The sequence below is a fragment of the Ixodes scapularis genome, unplaced genomic scaffold, assembly GCF_016920785.2.
Source record: "Ixodes scapularis isolate PalLabHiFi unplaced genomic scaffold, ASM1692078v2 PGA_scaffold6__148_contigs__length_123643588, whole genome shotgun sequence".
Classification (NCBI taxonomy): Eukaryota; Metazoa; Arthropoda; class Arachnida; order Ixodida; family Ixodidae; genus Ixodes; species Ixodes scapularis.
In genome coordinates this window covers 3,006,102-3,020,672 of record NW_024609881.1, presented here as the reverse complement: position 1 = coordinate 3,020,672, position 14,571 = coordinate 3,006,102, and the positions used below count along the sequence as shown (strand labels likewise).

The 14,571-nt window shown below is 52.5% G+C and overlaps 1 protein-coding gene across 1 annotated transcript in view; it reads left to right on the top strand.

The window, feature by feature from the left end:
- The window catches only part of LOC8036850 (fatty acid synthase), a 161,213-nt gene that overhangs the window by 122,224 nt on the left and 24,418 nt on the right, over nt 1–14,571 (top strand). The window contains exons 21-22 of the mRNA XM_029993281.4: nt 16–341; nt 5,463–5,816. Of these exons, the coding sequence (XP_029849141.2) occupies nt 16–341; nt 5,463–5,816 (680 nt within the window). The remainder of the gene's footprint in view (nt 1–15; nt 342–5,462; nt 5,817–14,571) is intronic.

Below are 14,571 nucleotides of genomic sequence, written 5' to 3'. Positions count from 1 at the left end.
CTCGTACACGCCCAGGGGTGGACCTGGTGCTGAACACGCTGGCCGAGGAGAAGCTGCTGGCGAGCGTGCGCTGCCTGGCCACCCACGGCCGCTTCCTGGAGATCGGCAAGTTCGACCTGTCTCGGAACAACGGCGTGGGCATGGCGGTGTTCCTCAAAGCCCTGTTCGGGGACGACCCCGGGGCGGCGGCGGACAAGCGTCGGGTGGCCCAGCTGGTGCGCGAGGGCATCGCCTCGGGCGCAGTGCGGCCCCTGGACGCCGTCTGCATTGCCCGGGACCGCGTCGATGAGACCTTCCGCTTCATGGCCTCCGGCAAGCACGTGGGCAAGGTGGTGCTCGAGGTGGGTGCCCCACGCCGCTCGCCAGGTCGTTCTGGCCAGTGTTACAGTAGCGCTTCCTTCATACGACTGTCCCATTTGTCGCCCTGTCTTCACACACGTTGGAAGCATACGTATGAGGCAAACATACTTGCAACGTACTTGAGGCGTGTCTAGAAATACATCTGCTGTCGTGTCTGCAGTGAGTGTCTTTTCGCACTCGGTCGCAAACAACCGCGCTTGTGACTGCTTGCGACCAAGTGCAGTATGACCTCCTGCGATATCTTGCAAGAGGACACCCTGGCGCCATCTATGAAGCAACCCTGGTATTGAGTTTCACTAGAGCGAAGGTTTCGCAGCATTTGGGAGATCAAATGTACATATACCGTGTACGTGAAATGGTTGTTTATAACATTGTCAAAAGCTCTTCGAACCAACAGCGAAAGAATTATCCGCAAAAAAAAAGGAAATATATCGCAATCGCGTGTGTTCCACGGCTAGCCGATAGAAGGCACCACTGTGCTCTCTCGTCGTTAAGGAGCCTACATTGCAGAGAGGCTCTAACTGCGGAATCAGGATCACGTGATTTATATTTGCAATACGTGCTGCGAGGAGGTGACGAAAGCGTCGATCATCTGCAAGCGTCTCTGCATTTCCACCCGCTTTTCTCCTTACCACGCGTAACCACGGCGCATGCGCCGTTGCGATTAATCTCCGCCATTAAATTACAAACCCTCCCCGTGTTTTGAGATGGACCCTCTCTACCTCTGAGCTCTATTCTCGTCGTAAGAGATCACTAAAGGCGGTAATGCATTCGGTCGTAAGTACTGTAAGTGTGTGAACCGACCTTTAGACTGCACAGCAGCGCACAGTGCGCTCGGCTGCAACCAAACTTGGGTGTGTGAACAAGCCTATGGAGAGAATTCGGAAAATCGCCATTGTGTCGCGTTTCGATCCGCCCTGGAGCGCCGCCGTTTCCTTCGTCGCCCGATTTGTTTCTGCCGCGTTCGGCGGACGGTCGGAGGCACTGCTGACTGCAACCAAGTAAAGCTCCTCGACGTGTCAAAAGTTCTTCAAGCGTCAAAGTTACCAGTGCGTGAGGCCCACGCCTCGTGCGGCAGAAGGAAATGGCGGTGCAGCTCTCAAATGAGCCGCCCTTAGAAGCGAATGGCGACTAAGGCGCCATTCGCTTCCATGGGCGGCTCATTTCAGAGCTGCCCCGCCATTTCCTTCTGCCGCACGAAGCGCGGTCTTCATGCAGAGGTGATTGGTGGCTCGCGTTTTGAACAACAATAATTGTAGCCGGTGTCAACATTGTTGGCACCGGCTACAATGGCGGACTCACGCGTTTTTGCGCTCCTCCGCCTTCTTGTTTGTACTGTGAACATTCTCCAACTTCGTCGCCTCTCGCCCGTCACATCAGGAGACGGTGATTGCCTGGATTGTACCGGCGCCCAAGCCGTGTTGGTCACACGGACCCCCGACTGCGCCTGTACTCGGGACTCGCTCGGTTACTGGCTGAGCACTAAGCCTAAGGGGACGCTGATCCGCACTACCCGGATCTGTCAGCCGCAGACTCTGCTGCTCCTGCTTGCCGGTGACGTGTCACTGAACCCTGGCCCTTGTCCCAGTTGCCCCCGCTGCGACCGAGCCGTCTACGACAGTGTCGCCGCTTTACAATGTGACAAGTGCAATGCCTGGCCGCACCGGAAGTGTGAATCGCTCTCCCTCCGCTCCTACAGACGCCTGTCGTTGACATCGGAAGAATGGTACTGTGCCGCTTGCCAGCTCCCGGACTTCGACGATGCCCTGTTCCCAACGCCCGCTCCTCGGTGCTCAACCCCTCCCCTCGACCCAGTGGATGCTTGCGCTACGCGGCGGTTTGACCCGACCCCTGCAGCCCCACCAGCAAGTCCCCCACCCCTGGCGCCTCCTAACTCCACTGTGCCCCAGCGCTCGGTTCCTAGCAGTGCCATGATCTGGTTCTCGAACGCACGATCCATTCGGAACAAGATACCCGAACTCCAGACAACGATGGCATCAATGCCCAACACGATCTTCGCTCTCTGTGAGACTTGGCTGGATGCATCAAATCATGACGGACAGCTCGACGCGTTTGGCCAGTATTCTGTGTTCCCCAGGGATCGCTCTACCTCCCGTGGTGGTGGCGTGCTCGTAGCGGTACCGAGCTCGCTATTGTGCCGCCGGCGCCAGGAGTTTGAAATGGAAAGCTTGGAATCGCTCTTCATCGAGGTCACCATCAAGCACCAGAGATACCTAGTGGTCTGCGCCTACTGCCCGCCTGGTCGGCGTGCTGAATCCTACAGCCTCCTCCACTCGTCGATTGAACGTGTCATGTCCTTGCGAAGCACATTCCGCAACGTCTACATTCTTGGAGACTTCAACGCCCAGATCGATTGGAGTGACCCCCTCACCCAAGTCCCACAGGACCCCGCATCAGACTCTTTCCTTGAGACTATAGAATCGTCTGGCTTTATTCAACTGTACACTGAGCCTACCTACACCTCCCCTGCTGGTGGTACTTCCTACCTCGACCTTTGCTTCACATTGGACCCCACACTTGTCCGGGAGTGTGCCATCACAGTTGGCCTAAGTTCGTCTGACCACTGTGCCATTCACCTCACCACGCCCGCATCCATCCCGACTCGCGGCCCCCATGCCAGGCTCGTTCATTCCTATAGGAATTTAGATTCCGGTCATTTACAGCGACTTGTTGCCATTACCCCATGGGATATTGTGCTATCTGAGCCAAACATCAACGACATGTATGACCTCTTCACCACTCTAATGTGCTCGCTTGCGTCCGACACTGTTCCAGTTAAACGCTTCCGTCACAAGCACCACGCTCCGTGGATTACACGCGACATCATTGCCATGTGCAAGTCCAAGGACAATCTGTTTCGCCGTGCTAAGAAGAGCCACTCCCGGGATGATATCCTAGCTGCCAAGCAACGGCAACGGGAGGTCAAGCAGCAGATTCGTATAGCTCACCGGTGCTTTGTTGAGGACATCGCCAGCAGAGCAGCTAAGGAGCCGAAGCTTTTCTGGGCTTACGTCAATTCCCAGCGAAAGCAGTCCAAGTGTCCATCGTTTCTCCTCAGTGGTGACACGGTCTCTTCTCCATCTCTCCTTGCAGAAGCATTTAGCCGCCATTTCTCTTCCGTGTAGAGAGCTACTCCTGACCCATCCTGTACCGTCCTCAGACCCGCAGACGTCATTGTATCGCCCACAGTACCCGTTTCACCCAGGTTGCCCACCGTGAACATAACCGTTGACGATGTCCTAGAGGCTGTCTCCCTCGTCAATGCATTCCAAAGTCCTGGTCCCGACGGCATCCATCCTTTGATCTTCAAATCTTATTTTCCCTCCATGGCCCAATTCTTTTGTTCTATGTCCCAAAAAATTCTGGACTCCGGCATGACACCCGATGCGTGGAAGATCACACCGGTTCACGAGGGTCATGGTGCCCGCGCTGACCTATTGTCATCATATCGGCCCATTGCCTTCACTTCAATTGTCTGCCGCACCTTTGAGCGCATTCTGAACGCAAAGATCCATGCCCATCTTGAGGAGCATGGACTGTTGTCCCCAGCCCAGCACGGTTTTCGCCACAACCGCAGTTGTGAAACTGCTCTCGAAGCCCTGGTTCATACAGTCAGTGCCCACCTCGATCGGCGTATCCCAAGCGAACTCATACAGCTTGACCTGTCACGTGCTTTTGACCGCCTGCCTCACACTGCCCTGCTTGGTAGCATTGAGCTTAAGGGCATCTCAGGTGTTGTGCTCTCGTGGCTTGCATCTTTCATCAGTGACCGGACTCAACGCGTTATATACCGTGGCGCAGTTTCTACGAGCACAGCTGTCCTAGCGGGGGTACCCCAAGAAAGCGTCCTCGGCCCGACGCTTTTCACGATATATATTGACAGTATCACCCGGAGTCTCAGCTGCTTCCCAATTCTGTATGCTGATGACCTTACCTCACTTCAGCCCATTCGCAGCCCCGCTGACTATGTCTCCCTCCAAGCCGACCTTGACATGTGTCACCGATGGACCAAGCAGCACAACTTGCCCGTCAACGCTGACAAGTCTTGTGCAATGACATTTGCTGGACTGTGCCGTTCCCTAGGAGCACCCGCACTCACTTTTGGGTACAGAGAAATTCGGCGCGTGTGTCCTCTGTGACTGTGCTTGGTGTCGAGCTCGATACACGGCTGTCGTTCGCAACCCATGTTCACCGAACAGTCGCCAAGTCCCGCGGCATGCTTGGATTTGTTGCTCGTACCACCACTGGCATGCCACCAAATGCGTTTCGGCTGCTGTATACAGCCCTAGTGTTACCCTGCCTAGAGTACTGCTCTGCCATCTGGCTGCCTCACTCCGCCGCTCTCCGGGTTCGCCTTGCCAGCGTGTAGCGGCGTGCTGCCTACACATATTACAGCCGCAGCACGCCTTTGGCTTTACGCCTTTCATGTATACCCAGGCTACAACAGAAGGCTTGCTGCGGTTTGCCTTGTGGCATCCCCTTGCATCGAGGGTGCAGGCAGCCACCACCCGTCTGCTTTGTCGACTCCTGGCTCCTGGTCACCAAGAGCTAGTGGATGCTACCCGCCTCAACAACCGCACAGCCCGCCTGCAGCCCCTCCTCACCCGAACAGCAAGGCATGCTTCTTCGTGGTTACCTCGTGCTGTAGCACTGTGGCGACAGCTGCCGCCTAAACTCACACAAACATTTCCCCCTGATCGCCACGACCTTGGACCTATCACGTGTGATGGGTTCTGACATTACCCCCCCCCCTTTTTTTTTTCTTTTTTTTTTTCTTCTCCCTCTCACACCCCCCTCCTTTTTTTTTCACGTGCGTGTGCGATAATGGGCCCCAGGTTGGGACTCCAAGCCTTCGTGGTATCGGCATCACTGCCTTTTGCGACCCTGTGCGCCTGGATAAACCCCTGCAAAGTACGAATAAAGTATTATTATCATTATTATTAATTATTTTCTATTTACTTCCTGCCCCAGAAAAACCACGCGGTTTTCGGCACTTGCAAACCAATATTTTCGGTACTCGTAAGAAAAAGAAAGCGTGAATTTGGCCGAGGGGCCTTACGACCGAACGCGTCCTCTCCCAGGTGCGGCCCGAAGAGCCCCAGCGGCAGACGATGGCGGCCAGGCCCCTCTCGGTGGAGGCCCACGCGCGCACCTACTTCTTCGAGGACAAGAGCTACGTGGTGGCCGGGGGCCTGGGCGGCTTCGGCCTGGAGCTGGCCGACTGGATGGTGGCCCGGGGCTGCCGCAGGCTGCTGCTCACGGCCCGCTCGGGCGTCCGCACGGGCTACCAGCGCCTCTGCCTGCACCGCTGGCGGATGGCCGGCGCCAAGGTGGCCGTGAGCCGGGCGGACGTGGCCACCGAGGAGGGCGCCAGGGCGCTGCTGCGGGAGGCCGCCGCCCTCGGCCCCGTGGGCGGCATCTTCAACCTCGCCCTGGTGGGTGGCGCCTGGCGGCGGCGAAAGCGTCGTGCTCTTTTTGAAATCCGGTGCCATCTGGTGGCGTGAAAAGCAGTTTCGCTTTTTGGCAAACTGGAGGCAGTCGCGAAGCTGTATTTTGTCGGGCATTGTCACTTTCGAGTGTCAGTGGCAGACGGGAATTGCTCCTTCGATCTAGGGACTTTTTCCGATTGACGAGCGACTACTGTGAATTGCAAACGAAGGGACACCCGACGTCGTCCAAGCGTTCTTCCATCCGCCAGAACACATTAGCATAGTACCATTGTATTTCGGGCCCATTCGCAAGAACATCTTTGAGCTCGTCCTTCCTCACCACCATGATTTCCATCTCCACTTGTCAAGCGAGGACCTACGGTTACTGTCTCCGGGTGAAAATATTACCCCCCGAAGTCAAGGAGCTGTTTGGGGGCTTTACCCCCTCTGTAGGTCACGGGAGGAGAGTATGCAAGATCTTACAATCCGAGTGGCATAGGCAAACAAGACATTACCGTGATTGCCTTCACTTTAAACTCTCTGACAATGCAAGTCCTTCGACGGGAAAAAAAGAGATGGCGAGAGATTTCTTACACTACTGAAAGAATGACGGAGTTTCTCTGGCGTCTCACCCTAAACCATCTTCGCGCGATCACACCAAATAAAACCACAAGTCCCTGCAATCTTGTACACATCATCGGAGACGTACAGTTACCGCAACATGTGCAGCACGTTCTCAGTATGGGTAAGTTCGCCGTAGAACCCAGAAAATCGGCACCTGAGCTACTGTCTCTAGTAAGGCAAGTGTCAAGAAGGGCTTCCTTATCTGAGTCTGATAGATGCACTTCAGAGGGCGTAGACATTTTATCACGATATAAACCTTCTGTAAGACATCTGCCAATCAAAAAGGTTGAAGATTACTTCAAGGAGAATTCCTTAACCTTAACACCAGCAGACAAAGAAGGCGGTTTTGTTGTCATGCCTAAAGAGGAGTTCGGGGTAAAAGCCCTTTTAGCAATCGAATCTGTGTTCCAACGTCACGACGGAATCTCATTAACAAAAGTAAAATGTGAAGCTAAAAGGCTCCTTCAGGACCTAAATATAAAAGAGCCTTGCCCTTCTTTTGAAAAAAGCAAACGCCTTAGCTTAGAAATATTTTTCAGCGCCAAGACGCACAAGGTTGAGTGTCCTTTGCGAGTTATTGTGTCAGAAAGAGACACCTGGCAAAAATCTTTGGCTATATTTTTACAAAAAAGACTTAATTTATTAACAGTTGATGACCCCTTTTTGGTAAAAAAACTCATATGAGGTCATAAGCTTTTTACAAGAACACAGCGCCAACCAATACCAGGCCTTCTCAATTGACATCAAAGACTTATACTATGCTTTACCTCAGGTACGCCTTTTAGAGTGCCTTGAAGACAGCATTGACTCGTATGGTGCCATAGCTTTCCAGAATACCTCAGGACTTTCCCAAAGCAACTTTCTTGATTTGCTCAGGTTTTACCTCAGGTCTACCTTCGTGTCTTGGAACGGTAACACATACCTTCAAAAAAAGGGAGTCTGCATTGGATCCTGCATAGCGCCAATTCTCAGTGATTTATTCCTAGCACACCACGACAGACTGCTTCAAAAGAGCTTAGATTCCTCGACTGTTGTGAAAGTGTTCCGCTACGTTGACGACTATTTGATACTCCTGGACACCAACGAAAAAGACCTCCCGATTCATGTGCCCAATGTGCTCGTCAAGTTTAAAACATGCTTAAACCCTTTGGAGATTACGCACGAGCTTCCAGTGCTAGGATCCTTAAGATTTCTGGACCTAAGATTGTCTTTTCAGCCCCGTCATGTCTGTTGGTCGTATGAGCCAAGAGGGAAAAAACCACTCCTCAATTATAATTCGGCGCATTCCAAATTGGTAAAGAGAGGCATAGTTAATCAGTGCTTCAAAAACTCTATTTTCAAGTCCTGCCCACATTCAGGCCTAACAAGCTTCACATGACAAGTATCTAGGATAGTAAGTGCGGGATATCCTTCACATATATTAACTTCAGTCGCCGAAAGTCTCCTTAAACAGATTAAAAAAGGTCAAATCACATCCCGCAAGCCACGCGAAAGATTCAGTAACCAGAGACCGGTAGTCATCCCCTACATTCATAACATTTCTCATAACCTGAAGAAGATTGGGAATCGCGCAAACATCGACGTAGTCTTTTCCGCCCCCATCAAATGGAAGATGTATTAACGACAGATTAAGGGAACACAACAACAACACCCGATTAGCTAACTCAGGACTTTTGGGCATTCACTGCCGTGACTGTGGGTGCGCCGCGGACTTCGAAAATAGCACCATAATCGCAAAGAACCATCATCAGTTAACACGTGAGATAATAGAGGCAGCTCACATCATAAAAAGAAGCGACACCTGTGATAGCAGTCCATCCATAACGCCGACGGAAAAATAATTGTTTTTTCTTGATTCTCGAAGGTAATATGCGATAGACATTGCTAATTGTTTTGTAAAGAAGAGAATGAAGTGAGATGACAATTTTAAAACGGGTAAAAGAAAAACGAAAGAAGACGAAAATACAATTTGAGTTGAAAGTCAGCGCGACGTGAATGACCGTTTTTCTGGTGTGAGTGTGAGTGTGAGTTTGAGGGTGAGTGAATCTACTTAGCGCTTCTCCCACAATACCATTGTATCGATTTTTGTTACCTTTAATTGTATAACCCGTGCTACTTATGCTCGAAAAGGAATCGCCAACAAAAGTCAAAATGTGCGCAGATAGGCTCCGATATTATTGGTCATACTATACAGTCCAGGCTATAAATGGCGGCAGCAGGAAGAATATGCCAGGGGTGAAAGCGTACCCATGCGCAGAGGCCTACTGGACAGATGTGACCTCGCGGGCAAAGCATTCCCCAGATCTATCCTCTTGACCTAATAATTGTCATTTCTTCCTAAGAAACTGGGGCATGTCGTTTTTTCATAAAAAAAAATATTGCCCTTTAAAGACTTAAGCCTCCGTTATGTTTTGACGTCGAGCGTAGCAAATCCGCCGTAGCGCACCGCACATGGATACTGATTGGTCGCAGATATCGAGTTCTTGCTTGCCGGTCAACGAAACGCGCCCGTTCTGCACTACACTGCGTTCGCTGCCCTCGACGTCGCAGTATTACCGAACCTTTAGAGGGGGAACGGTTGACTTTGAGGGACGCACGACGACAATTTAAAGACGGTTGTGTCGTAGGTTCGGTTTCTGTATTAAGTGTGCCAAACCTGTACTACGTGTGTCGCTAGTGGTGTTGTCTAGAGCCACTAAATGAGCTACGCGTTGACTATCGGCACTCCGCTCCCCGACATTGTTGTGGGCATTTTGGTACTTTTGCAGAGCAGACGAAACTGCCGATCGTCATGATCCAAAAGTGCGACTTCTTCGGCATTAGATTTGGTGTTAGGAAGCTCATGTAATATTGCCTTGCTTTGTCGCGAACTGTTTAAACATTTGTGGAGGGTGGACAGGTGTTTCCTGTGATTTAAGATAAAGCTTCAGATAACTGGCAACCATGACTTTAAGAAACGATATGGCCAAGTGTCCTTACTTTGAAGCATAGCTTATTTAGTGGCACTAGTGTTGTCTATTTTGCCACGCGCGTCGGCGAGCGAGCGCATGATTGGCCAGGTGGTTACCGCGCTTGACTTGCATTCGGAGGCTCAGTGTTCGATTCCTTGGAGTTACGTGTCTTTTAGTTATGCTTTCAGTTTAGAACCCTGTTGCTTATTCGAAATCCGAATGTTCTAGTAGCCAAATTTTCTACGCCGATAGTTTCAGAAGCAAACGCGTGTACATAAGGGGCTCCGCGTGGCGAGCCGCGGTCAGTCTCGCCCCAGCGTTCGATACTGCTGTTTCACCACCATCGCCGCCTGCGACGCTAGCCTTTTTCTATTTTGTTTTGGGCACAAGTTTGCTCATTACACGTTTAATTTGTTTCTGCTTTCGTTGGCTCATCGATTGTCATTCGTGACATTCTGGTGGAGGTGCTCGGTAGTGCATTCTATTCCCATGGAGCGTACGCCTCTGAAGACACCACGGCCAAGTGAGGTGCTCAGCCCCGGAAGGCTACCCTTCGTCAAAGACGCCAAAGATCAAACAAGCCGCTGTTCCAAAGGGCAACCCCCGGAATTTTGACTCCTGCCACAGAGGCTAAACAAGCAGACCGCGAGGATGACCACTTCGCCCGTCGTTGTCCTACCCGTCGCTGCACGTACGCCCACATCCTTCCATGGGGAGCCTTATGAAGACGTCGAGGACTGGCGAGTGGCGCAGCACAACCGATGGACGGAACAACAGCGCCTCCAGAGTCTTTACTTCGAGCTCGAAGGAACGTCCAGGCACTGGTTCGAGAATCGCGAGACTTCCCTGGTCTCGTGAACCGCCTGCAAGAATGCCGCTAAGACGGACATTTACCAACCAATATCGACGGGAGAGGGCCGAGGACCTTTTTCGAATGAGGACCCAGGGCGCAAACGAGACTATCACCAGTTTCGTCGAGGATGTTTTGCGCCTGATCGCCGGCGCCGACCCTCAAGCCACGGACAAAAAGAAGCTGAAAATCCTGATGCGAGGTGTAAAAGATGACATCTTCGGTGGTCTTGTTCTCAACCTTCCATCCACCGTCAAAAATTTCGTCAATGAAGCATGAATATGGAACGTGCCCTCCTCGAAAGGGCCAGCCACTACCATCGGCACTCTAACGTCGCTGCGTCTTCTCCATGGGGCTACGACATCAGCCCTAGCGTCCCCAACATTCACGACATCATCCGTGAAGTCCTTCGGGAGGAGCTCCCCACTGCGGATCGCCCGTCCTCACTATCGCTCGCCGAGGTCGTCTGAGAGGATGTTTACCAAGCCTTCCAACCGGAAGTTCCCATCAACACGACGACTACAGAGGAACCGACATTGAGCTACGCTCCCATGGCCAGACGACCGCCTCAAGCTAACCGCAATCTCACTGCGTCACCCCGACGAGACCCTCCGATGCCGCAGAATCCTCGGCGCCAGGAAGAACAACTCCAGGACGCTTGCCTGGAGCGACCCTCGCCGAGGAAGATCGATGTGTGGAGGACGGCCGATGGATGCCCGTTGTGTTACCACTGCGGGAAAGCAGACCAAATCTACCGCCGTTGGTACTACCGGCAAATAGGGCTGCGCGGCCTCCAAACAAGCGACCCACGCGCACGCTATGGAGAGCGATCACAGGAGATAAAAGAGTACCTTCAGCGACCTCAGTCTCCCCTGCCTGCACCAAGCCGCGGGTCCCGGTCGCCGCCACCACGACCTCTGGCTTCGCCGATGCACTGACCCCGTCGTGAGAACCTGTCGCCCTTGTTTCAGCGAAAAAACTAAGCCCGGCAAAGTTTAGTTTTTGTGCAAAGAGCCTCCACGAACCCCGGAGCTCTCCCACTTTCCCGACGCCACGCATCGTAACCACGCTCCTGCAACGGTGCCCAACGACTGAAACGTTGTTATCGACGGCCACGACGCATCGGCACTCGTGGACACCGGAGCAGACTACTAAGTCTTGAGTGGGAGGCTGACTCTCCGTCTCTTTTAAATTTGACGCCGCCGTGGGAGGGGCTGCAGATACGAGCCGCTAGAGGACACTTCATCACGCCTGTCGGAGGGTGCACTGCTCGCGTCGAAATTCACGGCGAGACTTGTCCTGTGAAATTCGTCGTTCTATACGACTGTGCCAGAGACGGCATTCTTGGTATGAACTTTTTGTGTGAATACGGCGCCGTCATTGACCTTGGAAAAAATTCATTGACGCTGCAGATACCTTTTCCGCCTTCCGAGAAACACCAAACAGCGTCAGCTGCCGTCCGACTCACTGCCGATCACGTGAACCTGCCGCTGCGATCAAGTGGTGTTGTACCCGTCGTGACCGAGGAGCTACATGTGGCGAAGTTGTTCTGGAAGGAAATCTTCAATTTCTCCTGGGAAGAGGCACAGGCGTCGCAAGAAAAGTAGCTGAACTTGAGGATGGATGGTCTGTGGTCCTTGTGACAAACTTCCGACTAGAAACGCAACGCCTCGCAAATGTGCAGCCGTGGGCCACGTCGAGGAACTCCGGAACTCCGCCGAAATCGCCGCTATTACTGAAAAATCCACGACACCTCAACAAGACAGTGTGTCGCCAGCCCAGCTGCACTTTGGCCCTAAGCTTCCGGGCCCAAAACGACGGCCGCTGATCAACCTCGTTGAACACCGCGACTGCTTTACGACGTCGTCAAAGGTGCTCCAAACCGCCGTTGCAAAGCACCGCATCGTTACTGAGGACGACGCGCTTTCTGTGCATCCATCACCGTACAGAGTATCCGTAAGAGAAAGCGAGGTAATCCAGGAGCAACTTCAAGAGATGCTGAACGACGATATAATCCAGCCCTCAAGCAGTACGTGGGCCTCTCCAGTGGTACTGGTAAAGAAGAAGGACGGGGCGCTTAGGTTCTGCGTGAACTACCGGCAGCTGAACGCGGTGACAAAAGAAAGGCGTCTATCCACTCCCCCACATCGACAACACTCTAGACCGGCTGCTCCACTCTCGATATTTTTCATCGATGGACCTGAAGAGGGGCTACTGGCAGATCGAAGTCGACGAACGGGGCCGATAGAAGACAGCCTTGGTCAAGCCGGATGGACTGTACGAACTCAATGTGATCCCCTTCGGACTGTGCACGGCGCCAGCCACTTTCTAGCGTGCCATGGACACCGTACTGACAGGGCTGAAGTGGCAGAGCTGTCTCGTTTACCTTAGCAAAGTCGTAGGGTTTTCATGTGACTTCGACGAGCACTTGCGACGATTCTGAGCTGTTCGCCAAGCTACACAGACCGCCGGACTCACCCTCAAGCCGTTGGGATGCCGGTTCGCCAATAAAGAACTGAAGTTTCTACGCCACGTCGTTAGTAACGAAGGCGTCCGTCCAGACCCCGATAAGACTCGCGCCGTCGCGGCATTTCCAACACTGACAGACAAGAAGGCTCTGCGAAGATTCTTTGGACTTTGTACCTACTGTCGACGCTTTATTCGGGATTTCGGAAGGATTTCCGCACTGCTCGCAAACCTCACGAAGGACGCCGAGAAGTACGAATGGGCCGAGGAGCAGCAGCAAGCATTTGACGAGCTGAAGCGACGACTCTAGACTCCTCCTTTTCTTGGACACTTTGATCAGGGTGCGGAAACCGAGATTCACACGGACACTAGTAAACCAGGACTTGCGGCGGTACTGGTTCAAGTGCAAAAAAGCACAGAGCGAGTCATCGCCTACGCAAGCAGGACACTCTGCAGGGCGGAAAGAAATTACTCCACGACTGAAAAAGAATGTCTCGCGGTCTTCTGGACAATCACGAAGTTCCGCCCATGCTTGTACGGGAGCCCGTTCCGCGTAGTCACAGACCATCACTCGCTCTGCTAACTTGAGAACCTCAAGGGCCCTTCAGAACGCCTCGCTCGATGGTTCTCCGACTACAATCAAGAGTTCAACGTGACTGTAGTCTACGAGTCAGGCCGCAAGCACAGCGACGCCGACTGCCTGTCCAGGGCCCCTGTCGATACACCTTTCGGCAGGAGCGACGACGATAACGACGAGTGCTTCCTAGGAACAGTGAACCCGACGACATGGCACGATGTCAACAAGACGATCCTGAGCTGCGCAAATTAATGGAGCTCCTGGAAGGGCGCGGGCGAACCGTGTCACGTGTTTTTTTCACAAGCCCTGTCGGCCTTCGCCATTCGACAAGGTGTGCTCTACAGAGAACTTCTGGTACAACAACTCGCCGTGGCTGCTGGTAATCCCGACCGACCTTCGAGAGGAGATCATTCAAGCATCTCACGACGTCTCGACTTCCGGACACCTTGGTTACAGCCCGACACTCGCCCGTATTCGTGAAAAGTATTACTGGTCCAAGCTCCCCGAAACCGTTCACCTCTACACCCGGTCATGTCACGAGTGCCAGCGACGGAAGAACCCCCGACGAATCCGGCAGGTCTCCTGCAGCAAATTCCTCCACCAACTGCACCGTTCCGGCAGATCGGAATGGATCTACTTGGTTATTTTCCGCCGTCGACCCAGGAAAACCGTTGGATAATCGTCGCCACAGATTATCTCACGCGGTACGTAAAAACAAAAGCCCTTCATTCAGTGACTGCTGTTCAAGTCGCCAAGATTTTTGTCGAGTCCATCCTCCTCCGGCATGACGCTCCCGAAGTTCTTAATACAGATCGCGGATGGTAGTTCATGGCACAGCTGACCCAAGAAATACAAATCAAATCAAATCAAATCAAGTTTATTTTTTGTCACATTTTACATGACAACAGGGACTCGGTCAGAAAGCTGCTAAAGAGGAGCTTGACAAAGGTCCCAGCCCCCGTGCAGTCCGCAACAGTTTTAAACAGAATTTAACAGTGCACAGAGACGAGTACAAACCAGTGCAAAAGCCTTATTTCTACGATACTAGATTTCATGCGAACATATAGACGAAAAATGCATAGGCCAGTGAAAAAAACACGACTAATTAAAGCACTGATAAAAACATCGGCAGTATTCAAAAATCGCATAAAAAGTAAGTTATTTTAATTCCTATGTGATAGTGATTCCAAATGTCGACCCTTTCTATGCAAACTATTTAACATGGTGGACAGTCTCAAAATGAAGCGTTTGATTTAGGTAATTTGTACGCGTTGGGCGAATCATCCAGGGCTC